Source organism: Thalia democratica, chromosome 2, assembly GCF_965202585.1.
Source record: "Thalia democratica chromosome 2, ktThaDemo2.hap1.1, whole genome shotgun sequence".
Classification (NCBI taxonomy): domain Eukaryota; kingdom Metazoa; phylum Chordata; class Thaliacea; order Salpida; family Salpidae; genus Thalia; species Thalia democratica.
In genome coordinates, this window is record NC_139166.1 from 22,640,351 (window position 1) to 22,657,687 (window position 17,337).

At 25.1% G+C, this 17,337-nt stretch overlaps 1 protein-coding gene across 1 annotated transcript in view; it reads left to right on the top strand.

The window, feature by feature from the left end:
- The first annotated feature begins 5,325 nt into the window (after window positions 1-5,325).
- The window catches only part of LOC145828453 (supervillin-like), a 31,223-nt gene continuing 19,211 nt past the window's right edge, over window positions 5,326-17,337 (top strand). Inside the window, exons 1-7 of the mRNA XM_082936213.1 lie at window positions 5,326-5,331; window positions 6,497-6,636; window positions 14,437-14,567; window positions 14,884-14,997; window positions 15,079-15,200; window positions 15,988-16,145; window positions 17,192-17,296. Coding sequence (XP_082792339.1) covers window positions 5,326-5,331; window positions 6,497-6,636; window positions 14,437-14,567; window positions 14,884-14,997; window positions 15,079-15,200; window positions 15,988-16,145; window positions 17,192-17,296 — 776 coding nt within the window. The remainder of the gene's footprint in view (window positions 5,332-6,496; window positions 6,637-14,436; window positions 14,568-14,883; window positions 14,998-15,078; window positions 15,201-15,987; window positions 16,146-17,191; window positions 17,297-17,337) is intronic.

Here is a 17,337-nt window from a genome sequence, read left to right on the forward strand (position 1 = left end):
CTGTTTTCAGTGAAACAGACTGAAAACCTATATTTTTTTGTAATTGAATTGAAATATATTTACTTTTCAATAAAAAAAACTATATTTGTAATGATAAAAACGGTAGGTTTTACAAAAAATACTGACATATAAAATCAGGAGTAGAAGTTAGGTAAAAACAATCAATAACTTTTTTATTTATTAGAGAAACCTTTAAATCAGTTTGGAAATATTTTATTATTCTAAAAACAAAATTATAAGCTCTAAATTTTTAATATTTTAACTTATTTCCTCTAATTGCTGTTTGAAATAAATTACAAATTTTTTACTACGAATATTGAATTATGTTGACCTTAATTATACATTTGTTGTTGATTTATATTTCTAAAAGAAGTAAGATTTTTGATTAAAATTAGCAATCAGCTTCAATTTTCAAACTGTTACGGTAGACTAAAACTAAAATTTATACGATAAACAATGCTTAGTAGTAATTTTCTAGTTTATATGCTTTTTTTTTTGACTTAGGGTAATTTAAAAACTTTATAAAAGCGCTTTTTCTCGTAGAAACGTAAAACAATCAAAAACAATAATTTTTTATTTACAATTTTTTTATTATATTCGCGTCGGCTGCAAATCTGAAGCGCTTCTGATTGGATAATACTTTACTTATTTTTATTTTAAGTTTTAAGTAACAAAACTTTTTTTCGAGTCCTTTTCATGTATTTGGGTAGTGTGACTTAGTGATAAGGTTATAAATGTTAATAATATACTCCTTCCTGTATCATTACTTTACCTCATTTGCATAATATTATGAATAAAAAAAAAAATCTTACAACTGCAGCCGACCCATTATATTCTCTGATTAGTTTTATTTTTGTTATGAAAAAAAAAACTTATTATTCAAATCGTTATAAAGACAATATTTTTTAAATAAAAAAGTTATAGAAAAACTATTAAAAACTGATTCACTTGTTTTTAGTTACAGTAACGTTCTATTTTAACATAATGATTTTATTTTTATTCAAAAATAATAATTACAACTGCTAAAAAATATAAATTTTAATAAATGCCGTTTTATTGTTTTAATTCTCATTGTCATAAGAAACTATATCAGATATCAGACACCAATGACATTTTATAATACTTTTCTAACTTTGTTACGTTTTATTTTAAAACTTAATTAAAAACTTTACTTTATAAATAAATTTATTTTCTTTAAGCTGATAATAAAGCTAATCTTTAAACAAAGAATAGAGTAAAACATTTAAAAATATACAAAGTCGTATATATAACTTTAATCTTATTATTTTTGAGTAGAAAAATAATTAAAAAAATGATAAAAAATCTATGGATTTTTGTCTTTATTTAAAGATATATAGCTAAAATCAATTTTTTTTGCCTAACTATACCTAACTTAAGTATACATAACTACCACAGATGTTTTTGTGTCAAAAATTTATTCCGACTAACGGCGTTTCACTGCTCTCAAATGAATTTAAGAACAGATCTACGAAGTCTCAGAATAGATAGTATAGATAAGTATTAAGTTTTTAATTGTGAAAAAAAAAAGTAGCTGGATTTGGTCTGTCAAACATCTTCGAGCCGGCTCTTTGACATCTCTGAAAACATTCAAAAAGCTGTGAATAAAAATTGATACTGACTTATGCATGTTGACTAAAATTTGATATGACATTTTCGGTTGAATCATTAGTTGACCATCTTGCTAGACTTTTATACATAAATACTAATAAAGTATACCTGAAAATGTTTTTTTTGTTAGGTTTGAATTTAAACAAGTTTATTTTATGATATGTTGCTGAAAAATTACCGGGGCCCGCAAGATACTTAAGAAGTAAAATACAGTTTATGTACTTCTAAAATCTGCCAAACTAACCCTTTTTATTAAAAACAAACAAAATATTAAAAAATAATAATTACTGATAAGAATTTTTCGTATTTTTTCATGTTTTAAGTATTCAGCTTTCTTTAAGTCTCTGAAATATAAACCTCTTCTTAGCTTTTATTTAAAAAATATATAAATGAAAATCTGTTTTAATAAAATATTTAAAAAATATCTTTAAACGTTTAACTAAAACTCCTTTTTAAATTGGCGACAGTTTTATCAGCTTGTTTCTAAAATACATGTTACAATTTACTTTCAATTTCTCTATCTTTCATAAGATATTTTTTAAGTCTAAATATCTGTATAAGGATTTTGAATAAACTACCAATACTTTTTCAATACAAAAGTATTTTACTTTGCTCTTAAGTTACATATCAGTGGTGTTCAACTGTTTTCAAAGGTGTGAAGTTTAAAATTAAATGCAAAATAAATTCTAAGCACAATAGTGGTACTGTTTTCAAAAAACAAAGTTTTCTTCATGTTTAAAGTGTCTTAATATATAGAAATAATATCTAGCTGGTAAGTGTTGTATACAAGGAATTTTGGTATTGTATATAAGGTTTTTTTTTATAAAAAAAAAACAAAAAACTAACGCTTTTTTAACTATTTTTCAAATCGCTAAATATTCTGTACACATTGAAAAATATTTATGCAAGCTAATGTGCACAGGTGCACACCGTGAAGACAACTGTGTTATGCTACACAATAATGCCTTTTCTATTTAAGTTATTAAACTACGACAATGATGGTTCTCGACAATAGCATTTTTGTCATCTAGATTTAAGTTTTATAAAAAGTGTTTTTGCTTGAAAATAATTTTTCCGTTAGATGAAACTGTTGATCGCACGTAGTCTTTAAAGTATTTTAACAGTTGCATAGCTGCCTTAAAAATTTTATATTTTTATAGTAATTATTTTTGAAGATAACTAAACTTTATTTTATTTTTGATTGTTTTTATTTCTATCTTCTTTAATAAATTACATTAACTTTACCATTGGGATGAGCAACTTTTCTAATCGACGGTCGAAAAATAACAGAAAGTTAATATTTTTTATGTATATAGCACTATATACCAACTTGAAAATAAAACAACATATTGTCTAACAGTTATTTGAATACATTTTAATTACAAACAGCTGCATTATACAACTGGGAGCTAACATACCATAGAGTACGTATTACACCAGGGACCGGCAAAGTGCGGCCTGCGAGCATGATTTGATTTTGTTATAAATGGGGTGCGGCCCGTAAAAGGCAAACTGCGGCCCGAGAGCGTGTATATCTGGCCTGAAAACAAAAAATTAAAACCTACTTTACATACTTCAGCATCTGTTATGAAGAGTGAAAACTAAAACTACGACTGCGTCTCGCTAACTTTTTTTTTTTTGAAGTTCGGCCCGTAAATACTAAGTGCCTGCACCGGTTTTACGCTAAGAAATGTTTTTCAACAATGTTATAAACAAGGTAATAAAAATAAGAAATAAATTTAACAATAGTTTAATAAAACTTATTGAAATTTATAGCTAATAAACTAAAGATACAAAATATTTTCTAAAATTATTTTTTAACCATTGAAAATTACTTGTTGTTTTACACTTTTGGTATGAATTTTATGAAACTTCTGTTTATACAGTTATCAAAAAAATACCGACTAAATTTTTTAAAGTAATTTATGAGCGAAGTATAATTTTAGTTTATTAGTATTTAAAATTTAAATGTTATTGGTTGAAATTTAAAACTGGTTAAACACCACAAAAAAGAAGTATGTATTTAAAAAGATCCAATGAAAAATATGTAAACGAGTAATACATACTTTGATGCAAACTACTTAAACCTAATGACATTATGCCGGTATTCGACATATGTGTAATTGCTATTTGAAACAAAATCGATCGAATTTTTTGCTCAGTTGGGTTTATACTACTACATTTGTTGTCGGCATCTGTATTTTGAATTTGTTTATACAACATAACCTTGCTTTCAGTTTAATTGTTACATTTGTTTGTCAACGTTTTCTAAGCTGATTGGAAAATGTATCCTTCCAAGTAATTATACGCGTATAAATCCTAAATGCTATTAAAACAGTTTTTCTAGAAAAAAGTAAACTAACTGTTTTTCTTCATTTGTGAAGCTTTTACAAATAGTTTAAAATTTATTTTCATTTGCTAAATAAGTTTTTAAATTATTTATTTGAACTATGACTTGAATTCGCAGAACACATATAAAAACTGTATATTTATATTACAGAAAACTTTTTCCAACAAAATTGTTTTAATAAATGAGTACATATAACCCGTAAAGCAGCTATTAAATTTTGTATTAAAAAAAACAGGTAAATTATTTTATTAAAACGTTAAATAAATAAGAACATAAATTACAAAAATGATTCAGAATATTATACTACGTAGTAAATTTTCCTTATTTTTACAGTTTTTACTACAAACAATTTTGTTTGTTTATTTTGAGTTCGATAATTCTATTTATTTATATATTTATCATAGTTTAGAAAATGATAACAAAGTTAGTATTCTATAAAACGTATTATTTCTTTGCTGTTGATTTATACATGCTATATTGCTTATTATAATGTACTAACTTGTTTAAATTATAAAGATTTTAAACTTTATATGACTAAGTATTTAAATACATTAATTTTAACATAATACAAATTAAGAAATAATAACAAAGTAAGATAATACCTACTTTATATTAACTAATTATTTATAAACAGTACTTCACATTAGCAAATTACCTAAAACTTAACGATTAGTGCAAACTCTCTCTTTTCTAAATTATTTGAAATTTGTTTAAACTTTTCCAGCCACACAAGCAAACTTCATTAATGCATAAGCAAATAAATGAAAAGGTAATTTGCAGCGCGCATGTAGCCGAAGTCTTTTCGTATTGTTCGGCACGAAAAGTAGAAGAAGTACTTTTTTATCAATTATTAACGAACAAAGCCTAAGACGAGGCGTTTTCAAGATAAACATTTGTTCAGAAGTAAACTTTTATTAAAGTGTTTAAATGAAACTAAACTGTTTGAGCTCGAACAGTTTGTAGAGTATTAGTGAAGAAGTGTTTAATCACATTTAGGACCGGATAGAACAAATAATTTTTGCTTTTTTGTCGCTTGTTGAAAAGGTACTTGTCTCTATTGGCGGTAAATTGTAGTTAGAAGTCGAGTTTCTATTGTTTTATTTCCCTTTTTTTTTTAAGAGACGAAAGCTTTATAAAAGACTTGTTTTCAGTTTTACTTTTTTTAATATTTTTTAACAAACTTTTGTTTTTAAATGTTTAAAACTAGCTTGTGTTTGTTTTACTAAAACTTAAACCGTTTATTTAGTAGTGTTTTAACAGTTACTTTATAAAGTTTTCAACCAAAGTAAAAAATGCTGAAAAGAACAAACAGTGAATTAAAATCAGAAGAGCAACATGATACTATTATGGCGGTTTGTTCATATTTAAAGAAAAGATAGTTTTTTTGAACTAAAAAGTTTTAAATAGAAATTCAATTAGTAAAGTCTTGTTTACATGTAGACAAACAAGAACTGCTTCTGAAACTTATCTTTAAACACATGCACATTAATTCTACAGAAGTTATTACTTAATCATTTGAGTGTTGCTTATTAAAAAACATTTAAATCTTCTTCAGCTGGTGTTGATCAAAATTTATAAATTTTTAAGCAGAAGTTTAATATTTTTTTAAACTTGTTTATTTTTCAATTAAAGTATAACTGAATATTTTTTTAACAAAAATGTATTTTTAAGGCTTTTGTAGGCAATTTAAAAGTTAAACATATGTTACAAGTTTAAAAAGGTAATAACTTAAGCTTTCAACTTAAAATGAGTATAATTGTGGTTAAACGATTATATTTACTTAATGCTAACAATATTTCTTATAATTATAATGTTTTTAAAACTAATAACTTAATTTTAAAACCGTTTGTAGATTGACGACTACAAGTTTTTCGGTTGTGACTGACTGATGAGTCCTAATAAGGACGAAACCGGTCTCAGTCTACCGAATCTTGTGGTCTGATGATCGAATTGGTATAATCAACCCTTTTGTTAAATTTGAGCTTGTCTCACGGCAAACGAAAGTCCGGACTTGTTCTGCAGACTTTCGCCGATTTTGTTGATTAATTTTAAAACTTTAACTAATTTTTAATTAAAAGTTAAAAAAAATGTTTATAAAGAAATTAAAAAAGTAGAACAACTGTAAGACATAAACATAACTATGTTATTTTTAAACTAATTCTCATTAGTGTAGAAAAAATAATAAATATTTTTTTCCTTTAATAACATTGGTTTGTAATATAAATAAGTCTAATTTAATTAAATTTGTTTTATTTTATATCTTTATACTTCTTGGTATTTATTGAAAAAAAAACAGCTTTTCCATTGAAATAAGCTTTACAAATTAAGCACGCATTTTTTAAATTGAAATGTTTTTAATTTTTAACAAGCTCTGTTCAATGAACTTTATCCAAACGACATACAAGTTTTGAATTTATTCGTAACTGTATTTATGCGTATAGAATCGACAAAATATGTTTAAAAAGCCTCAAAAACTATAATATTTTCTAAATACAATAATTTTTTTTATATATTTAGTTAACATCATTGAGACGTCAGAATGTGGCAAGGGCTCGCGGAAAGTTTCTTCGGTCTTCAACACAACCCATATCGATCAGCGATGTCAGAAAGGCCGAACAACAGATAAGCAACCAAAACAACAACAATAATGTCTACAGGTTAACATTACTTACAAGATTGAGCTTAAAAAGTTTTTTTTTAAAGTTTAATCAAAAATACTTGTTTGTTACTTCAACACGTGCTTCTTAATATAAATAAACATAACTTTATCTTAACTAAAAGTGTTATTTAAATGCGTACTATTCGGTTTTCAAATAAGCAAAACAATTAAACTTATTAAAAAATGCTGCTAAGAAAATTAAAGCATAACGAGTAAGTAGAGCGTCTTAAATAATAAGTTATGTTTCTGGTTCAGATATCAAAATCAACACCAAAGCAGTTAACTTTACCTTCAAATAGAAAAAGCTTTGTTGCATTTAAGAATAAAATTATAAGTGTTTCATGCTATTAGCAACTCGTTTAATAATTAAAATTTACTGCTTTGATTTTAGGGTTTATGAAAAAAAAAAACTTATTTACTTGCTGTTTGCTTAATTAAAAACACTTTTTTATTACAAAAATTTAACGAAAGGTATAGTCACTTTAAATACAGTTTGCAATTTTTTAGACTTCAGCACTTTTATCACACTCTAAAAAGTTTTTATTATCCTAAGTATAAATTATCAAGTAATCTAATATCAATAATATAATTTAAAAAAATAGTAATAAAAATGTTGAACTCATCGAAAATATTGTTTAAGTACAGTTTTACTAATAGTTAAACATTATTGCTTTTATTAAATAAAATAAAATCGTAAACAGAAAACTTCAGTGGTAGAATTATAAGTACTACTTTACATGTTACTAGAAAATTAAAATATTTCCGCAAACAATGACTAACACATGAAAAAATTGAAATGTTTTCCTACAATTAACACAAATAGTTATTCTTTTATATACTTCATTGTAGTTACTTTTAAATACAGTAGCTACGATTAAAAAAGACATCACGTGAAAATAGTATGATGTTTCAATACTTAGAGGATTGGTTTATACATAAAAAGCGTATACTTTTAACAAATTATCTAAAATGGAATATTTAGTATTAGTCTTTGTTTTTATAGTTTTTTCGTTAGTATGGTTTTATAGCTTATTGGTTGATAATGATTTTTTGAAGATAAGAATATCAAAAACAAAAGTATTTCAGCTACTTACTAAAAAAGCTCACATAAAGAAATAGATAATGTTTAATTTAAAATGTTGGTTTCTAAGCATTATATTTCGTTTATACAGTACAATTATCATTTATTACCTTGTTTAATTTTAGCTTATTTCAGAAGAATATAATATTATGCCTTATACTAAAATAACTAGTTATACCAGATCTAGACTATTTTTAAATTAATTTGGCTATTAAAACTAGTGATGTACCGGACTCACTATCCGGGTCCGGGTCCGGCCGGATATTGCCATTTTTGTCTGATATCCGGGTCCGGCCGGATTCTAATTTGAAAAAAAAGTCCGGATCCGGTTCAGGCCGGATTTTAATTTGAAAAAAAAGTCCGGATCCGGTTCCGGCCGGATTCTAATTTGAAAAAAAAGTCCGGATCCAGGTCCGGTCGGATCCTAACAGAGATCCGGCCGGACCCGGATCTAGTTAGTAAAAAAGAGCATACTGAAAAGTATTTTTCCAAAAACAAACCCTGTGTAAATTAATAAGAGTCATTTTCGTCAGCTAAAATTAAACATCTACCGTGATTGGCTCATTTTGTACATGTGACTAATTTACATTTGTTTACATTTAAACTATGAAATAAACATTTCAGAAATGCAACTCATTACATATGTTGTAAAATTGAAAACTTTGGAATAAATACTTGCATTATTTATTGTTTAAAGTTGAGCTCAGAGAATATTTAGAGTTAATACGGTTGAATGTAAGAGCCGATGAGAATCATATGACAAAATGTTTTAAACTAAATACTGATGCAACAAAACATCAGAACATGACAGGCAGTTTATATGTAAGCAGTTAGTTAATTTGGTGTGCAGCTTGAAGCAACAAAATATCTTGAAATTTTGTGAATGTTTATTGTAAGTAGAGTTTTGTTTTAAAAGTGAATATTTCAACTGGTGTTTAATTGTTTAAATATTTAAGCCAGGTTTATAGTTTAATAGTTTATTAAAAATTTAACAGTTTCTTGTTTACTAAAAGTTTTATTTAATTTTTAGTTTATTGTTTTAAGTCTTTTGATATAGATTTAAATAGCTTCCAGTTTTTAAAGTGTTACCAAGGTAATGAATAGTTTTGTATATGCTAGTATTTCTTGTTGTGTTTTATATAAAAGATTCATCACTCAAAACTGTCGTGTCTGATTATAGAAAGTAGTCTCAGTTAGAATTTAGAATTTGTTAGATATTAATTAAATAAGGTAGGATTTAACTATGATGGGTAGTACTAATAGGTTAAGTGTACCACAATCAGTACACAATTTTACTACCAAATTGTCAACCCTTGCTAGCTGTTCTACTGATTATTAGATTAAAGTATTTTTTTCAGTTTTTAAAAACCTCATTCTGACTCAGGCTTGTTTATATTCACTCTAACTAGTTTTATTGACTTAAACAGTGGCAACCCTGCTAGTTTGAAAATTTTTGGGAATTTTATAAATCTTGGACTGCCTCAGGCTAGTTTAGTTTTTTATAAAAACTTAGACTAGTTTTCTTTTAGATTTTGAATGAGTTTGAGCTGATCCAGTTTTCAATATTTTGTATTTTTCTAGTGTATTTTGTTCAAGAACTTGATTTCAGATTTTTAATTGTAAATAACACCTAAATTTGTAAACCTTGTGGCTAGCTGTTCTAATTATTATTAGATTAAAGTTTTTTTTTTCAGTTTTTAAAAACCTCATTCTGACTCAGGCTAGTTTATACTAGTAATGTATTGGACTCACTATCCGGGTCCGGCCGGATATTGCCATTTTTGTCTGATATCCGGATCCGGCCGGATTCTAATTTGAAAAAAAAGTCCGGGTCCGGTTCCGGCCGGATTTTAATTTGAAAAAAAAGTCCGGATCCGGTTCCGGCCGGATTCTAATTTAGAAAAAAAGTCCGGATCCGGTTCCGGCCGGATTCTAATTTGAAAAAAAAGTCCGGATCCGGGTCCGGCCGGACCCGAAATTGTGGGTCCGGTACACCACTAATTAAAACCTTTATGAATTAAAATTTTAAAGTTGATATTAAACATTTAAACTCTACATTATGTTGATTAAAAGCCTATAGTTATATAATTATTTAAAATTAATACTGAATTCAAAATACAGCTAGTAATACAGGTAAAAACTATAAAATAAATAAAAACTTTTAATGCGCTTTTATCTAGTTTAAGTGTTAAAATTTTAAAGTTTTAAAAATGTTGATGTAAAAAATTTTGTGCATCATTAAATACTAAAATAAATAAAAAATATAACACTTTTTTATATTAGTTTTCTTTTTTTAAGCTCATATAGCATAGTTGAAAGATAAACTGTCTTTAAAGCAAGTAAATTAACAGCAATCATTTGTTATAATCTTTATACTAATGTGTTAGAAAGTTTAAATTTATGGCTTTACTTTAAAGTAAATATGTGTTTGCTTTATGTTATATAAAACAAAAGAACAAAAACTTGCATTGTTTGTTTTTTAATTATTTTATTTTTCTTGTTTAAACAACATTGCGTTTTGAAGAACATATTTTGTCTTGATTTTAGTTTAGCTAGCTCAATAGCTAATCAATTTAAAGACTTATAGATATTTTCAGCATTCTTTTAAACTCAACGTTAGTTTTAATTTAACTTTACTGTACTATGAATATTTTCATTAAAACAGTTAAGGTCTTTTGTAAAATTCATAAATTTGAAAAATTTGTAAAATTAAGTTTTTGTGTTTTATAAGAAATTGTTTCTACAGTTCTTTGGTTAACTTTTATTAAAAATATTTAAGAATTCTACTTTTAATTTTTTAAGTTTATCACAATTCTCTACTTTTTAAAAGTTACAATTTTGCACTACGTTTGTAATAAGCTAGAAAATTATTAAAATTTGTAACATCAGTTATGAAACTAATTGCAAAGTTAGATAATTAAACTGCTATCAACGATTTAATTGATATTTCAAAGCACTCACAACAGAAATTCAACCTTTATTTTAAGTATTATAAAAAATATCAGAGTACTTAACTTTTTAGGTTTTTTTTTTCTTTTACTTCTAAAATGCTGATATTTATTAAGATAATTAAGTTACAAAGAACTAAAAGCGTTATCTTTTGTACTTATTTTAATTTCATTAGGAGATAATAAAATTCCTAATCTATTCAAAATATGTATGTAAAAGTGACTTAAAAATAAAATTTGTTTAGTTACATAAATAAATTTTTCTGCATTAAACAAGTAGTTGGTTAAGTTTTCATGCAAAAACAGAAAAGTTGAACCTATAAAAAAAAGATAAAGCAGAACAATAGCTAGTTCTTTTAAATGTATTAAAACAGTTTAAAGCAACTCTTTTGAACAGTAATCAAGTTTATAGCTTGTTTAGTAAATAAAAACTGAAACATTCGTTTTTAGCCTTAGCCTTCTCAAGATGAAAAAACTTCTTCGCCTCTAAATATTTATAACAAACTGTGCATTTTTAGGGTCAGGCTCAGAATGGAAACAAAATAGTTTTTTTTTAATAATATAGACATAAATCATTTGTAGTATGCTTCTGCAACTTATTAGTACTGTTTGAATAAAATTAAATTTTCTGAAATGTTTTTCTTTAGTAAATACCTCTTCAGATTAAAAGATTTTAACTTTTTAATATCTAAAGATTAAAAAACGGCTAAATCAAAATAAAAAGTTGTAAATTTTTCATAATGAAAATGATAAAAAAACTTTGATTGCAGGTTAAATTTTTTCAGAAACTTAAGATGTATTTTTACACTTGTTATTTTAATAAACTAAACATTTGAACTTACTTTTTCTTTGGAAAAACTTAAATATTATAAAAAAACTCTTCAATTTTAACCACGACTAATGCTAAAGAGTGCAAACTTAGTATCTTACCTGATGCTAACATAGTATCTTGTATAATTAATTAGTTAGACTTAGTTAGCTTAACTGATTAATAATTTCTAACCATAATTTAAACATTATTTCCTCACTGTTTAGCTTCATCATTGCTAAATATTTTCAAATAAATGTATAGTACTTGCTACAATACATTATTTAGTAACAGTATAACAAACATTTACTTGAAAATTATGCTATATAGTTTATTTTGGCCTGTGTTAAAGTTGGTTTTAAATTTAATCAAACATAAAATAATTAATTTGCATTTAGTATTGTTTGATAGAATTAATGAAACAAAACATTTAAACTTATAAAATTACTTTTTAAGCCCTTTAGCTAATAGTTTTTTTTCTTAAAAGTTTTTTATCCTTGATTTATTTTTCTAATGACTAACATTATAAGTTAAGTTTTATTTTGATCAAATGTAAATTTTTTTTTTATCTTTTATGTAATATTTTTAATATTTTCTTTATAAGTTGAATATTTTTATGTGGTAAAAATTTGTGTAAACAGATATTATAATTGAGTTTTTTTTCTTGATTAATGTTTATATTAACTGCAAGTGGCGGTTATGAGTCATAGGGGAGAAGAGAATTTTAACCTAACTCAAATACAATTGTTTTATTAAAAAATGTTCCAATTAAGCTTTTTTGCAGTTTAAAATAAGTTAAAAATAATAATGTTTTAATTTTTAAAAATCTTTGCTTGCCTCAGATTATAATGTGTCACCTGCTAACTACCTTAAAAAACACTAAGCTGAAGTTTATATTTAAATATAAGAAAAATATACTACCTAGAAGTATCTCATCTTTTTGATATTTTTATAGCATTCAAAAGTATATTTATCTAGTGAAATGGTTTACTGTTTTAAAAATATTTATCTATTTTTAATTATTTAATATAATTTTTGTTTATGATAGTTTATAGACTTAAGATTGCAATGTTAACAACAAAAACCAACATTATAAAAAGGTTAGTTTACATTATATCTTAACTTTTAAACTAATGGTTATTATAGTTTGGGTGTTTAAAAAAATATATTGGTTATACATTTTTCTAAAACTACATTAGTTTAATAACTTTAATTTTTTATTTGCATAAGGTTTCACTTTAAATTTCTTTCTAGTACTATTAATATACTAGTTCACCCATGCTTCTAAATAAAGGTTTAATTTATATTTAAAAAATATTTATATGTTTTTATGTTTTAATTTTTCAAGCAAATCTCACTTCTATTAAACGAACTTTCTAAGTTTGATTTCAAAGTAGACTTTAACTTTTATTAATGAATAGAAATTTTAATTAAGGTTTTCCTGTTTGTAAAAATTAACTAATTTGTATTTCAAAGTTTACATTTTTACTTTTCTTATTTGTTTTACTACTTGCTTAATCAATGTAATTTGATAATAGTTATATACTTTTTGTATTCCTTAAGTCTTACATGTTAATGTTTAAAAAAGTTTTAATTAAAAAGTCTTGTTTTGTTTTAGTTGAATTTAAAATTAGTTTTTCAATAGTTTTGATAAGGTTTAATTTTCAATAAACCTAAGTTATTAAACTTATTTTGAATATATTTTTTTAATTTCATTAGTTAAATGGTTCAGTAAAATGTTTATGCTTTATAAAAATCTATAACTAAGTTCAGTTTATATTTTCTGATGTTTTTCTAATATATTTACTAACTGTGTTATAAATTTGTTTAAATTCTTACTTAGTACACTATGTTAGAACCTTTTGATGACAAAAACGATAAATTAAAATTTTTCATTATTTTAAAGTTCAATATTAGTTTTGTTGTATAACTAAACGTATTAGTTTAGCTTACAATGAATAATGTTAAATTACTCATTCTTTATCTACCATTGACATCTTATTTGTGCTATTTTGATTAATTTTTTTAAGTAATTATGCTTGATTGCAAGTAAGTACAAGCTTTTTTTTGTTTACTACATTGTAGTTTTTTTTTTTTTTGTTTTGAATCAGTGGCTCAAATGTTAAAATCATTACAATGATATTAGCAGTTTTTTTTGTACTTGGTAAAAATTAGTTATTTTTCAAAATCTAAATATATTTTTTTTTAATAATGAATTATTACGTTCAGTTTAGGTTTCTAAGAAAAATGTTTTAACAAATTGTTTTAGTTAATTGAAAATATATTTTTCACAAAACTAAAATGAACCCTGCTTTTATTAAGCATGTTTGATATACTTAAGTTTTCATATCTGATTGAAATTCTCCTTTCTTTATTACTGCAAGCGGTTTCACTGTTGTCTTTTTTACACACTACAGTGGCTTCTCTTTTGCCTTTTTTCACTGATTTTCTTTCTAATAAATCAGATAAAGTCATTTAATGTTGCAGTAAATTGATGTTTTGATACAAGCTTAACTTTATTAAAGGTTGTTAATTTTTGCTAAGTATATTTTCTTTAAGGTTCTAGTTTTTGAGCGTGAATTTAAACAAAAATAACAAAATAGTTTGTTTATTTTAATTTAGTGCTCATTGTTTGTTTACATAAGATTTTTTTGTTTATAAATATTTAGTTTATGTTGTTCTTTGGCTTTAATTACCATGTTGTAAATTTAAATGAAAAAAAAAACATCATTTGACTTATTTTTTATTTACAAACAAGAGTTAATTTTAGTTTATAATTTAGTACGAAATATGGTCAAGTAAACAAACATTTACTTTTAAAGGTTTTGATCTAATTAGTTGTATGTATTTTCAAAGCATACTTTAGTATCTAAAATTAACCAACTTGCAACATGTTTTCAATTAAGCATGTTGTTAAAGTAAAAATATTGAAAATACAATAAAATTTGTTATTTTTCGCAGTGATTCAGGTGGTAAAGAGGCGGGTGAAGGTTCCAACTTTTCCAAACGCCTCAAGTTTTTTGAAAATCAGTTTTGTGCCAAAGGCTCCAGCACTCGCAACTTTAACAGACCATCAACTAAAAAAAGATCTGGTTTGTTTTTGCGTTGAATAAAGTGCTTCTTACCATTATTGATGTGTTAGCATTTTATTTATAAAAGCTGTTTTTTTTCTGATTTCAGTTATATGTTTCATGCTTAAAAACATCTATTTGCTAAAATTTGAAGAAAACAAGTTGTTTTAAAAAATACCTTTCAAACATGTTGATTCATGATGCAATCGAAAAATAAATGACGCCTTTCCTGTTTCACACTAGCGCCTTTGAATTGCTGCTGTTTTAAAGCAGATAATGTTAAATGCGATAAAACCACTCACTTCACTATCATTGAATTCAAAGTTGTTTTTTTTAGCAAAATCTCACTTAAAATTCTCCCGCAAGAGCAGTGCTTATGTTTTCACAAACAAATGCAATGCTTTCGTGCAACAAAGCGATCATGAAGTTCAAAGTTTAAAGCAAATTTTTAGTAAGTAATGTCATATGCCGCATGCTATATATAGCACACACTTGTGTTTTGTAAACTTTATTGTTCTTTATTTTTTTGAAGATCTGCTAGCTGAAAGACTGAAGCACTTTGAAGAAAAGCCATCAGAAAGTCCAATAGCAACAGCCAGAGCCAGATTAAGACAAGTAAAAACTGGTATTAATAGTCAGAAAGATATACTTAAGGTAGTTCAGTTTTTTTATGGTACTTGGCAAAATGTTTTATAAACTTTTTGTTTTGTAAATGTTTTTAAAAGTGCTTGTGTTTAAAAAATGATTTAAATTTTGTTTTAAATGCTGTCTAATAAAGGGTAATTCAATTAAACTTATGTTTGATAAAATGGTAACATCAATTTAACAATTTAGACGAACAATAAAAGGTCATCCAAACACATTATAAGATAATTGTAAAGTTTTTCCATAAGTTGACGCTGTGTGTCATTCATACTAATGCTTTAAATGTTTAATTCATGAGATCAAATTGGCCCAATTGAACGCTTTTTTGTGTTCCAAGTTTATTTTGACCATAATTTGTCACGAGAACCGTTTTGTATTCTACATTTGTTTGATGAAAATGACTTAATGTAGTCAAAAGCTATTTACGAATAAATTGTCATTACTTCTTAAAACCTTCTTAAAAGCAATTTAGTGTTTTTGGAGTCATTAATTATTTTTACTTGAATTTTGCGTGCGCAAAGCAGTTGAAATTTTTTTATACAGGGTTTTTTTTTATGTTTTGTAAATATTTGCTTTATTTTTAGGCGGAAAAAATTTATAATGCCTGACATTTGCTTAAATTAATGTTAATTTTTTTTTTACTTTTTTGTATGATATTTTGATACAAGCTTAACTTTATTAAAGGTTGTTAATTTTGCTATAAATTTATTTATATAAATCTTTAAGAAATTAAATAGATTAGTTTGATTTAAAGTTGGTGAAGTTTTTTCTGAAAATAATGAATTTATATACATAGGTTCAGCAGAAAAGTAATGTCAAATTAGAAAAACCTGTGTTAAGCAAATCAATTTCACCGTACAAAAGCATACCAGTAGTTAAGAAAGAAAAAGCTGTCGACAAGAAGTCTCCTAAAAAACTTACTGTTACATTCGAACAACCAAAAAGTGTTGATAAGTAAGTATTTATGAGTAGTTAAACATAATTAAATTTAAGTTTTATTATTTTAATCAAGTTTGTTTATTTTATAAGCTTTTTTTACCTGTACTTTGCAGTAATACTACTTTATTGTGTGTGTTGAGAAACATTCATTCAGTTATGAAAATGCTTTAAACAATGTTGTTTTGTTTTTTTATTTTCTCATTAATACTAAGTACCTAAACAGCAAGCACGAATAATGTTTAATGCAACATGAATTCATTTTGTTTTTATGAAAGTATGTTTTTAAGAAAGTGTGTTACACATTTGATCTTTTTGTATATTATTTATATACTATGAAGTTAAAAATTGTTATAATTAATTAGTTTTGTTGGTGTTGTTAAACGTTATCTATAATGTTTGCTAGATACGTACTAATATTTTATGTTTTTTGTTTGTTTGTTTGAGTTTCAAATTATTATTTATGTTTGTTTATTGAGTTACAAGTTATTGTTTATGTTTAATTCTTTAAAAGATATCCAATGTTTTATAAGATTTTTAAAGTTCTTGTTCATTATATATTCAGCATTTTTTGCATTTAAAGTTTTTATTTTTTATTTTTTTATCTTATTTAAATCGAAAGCTCTTTTATAGTTAAAATCAGTGCTTAAAAACTATATCTGATTAATTTAACATTTTTAACTGCAGTTCATCTGAAGATTGGTTACTGTTACAAACAGTGATATTAAAGTGTTGGATACAAAATAGATAAAATAGAGTAGTATTATTGGAAAATTTTAGAAAATTAATTATAAAACACTTTGAATAATTACTATATAGTATATTTTTTACATTTGTGAGAAAAAATTTCTGCTGTCATTGTATAAGTATTTTGCACTTAGTTTTATATGACGTCACAGATGTTATTGTTTCAGCGTAAATGTTTTAATAAAGGCTTCATTCATTTGCGCACCAATTTTACGTTGTGAACCTGCGGTTGTTATTACAGACAATTTAGTAGCAAATTATTCAACTTTTTATCTAAAACTAAGCCGTGTGCAGATGTTGAACTTAAAATATTTTAGAAAAGAAGAAAATTCAACTGAAACAGAAGAACTAGAAGATACGCTGCAAGAAGCAAAGGAAGACATGGTCAGAGAGGGCGAAATTAAAATGTCCTTGCAAGACAGGTGAGTCATCAACAGCAATTTTGTAAATTTCCGAGTTGAAC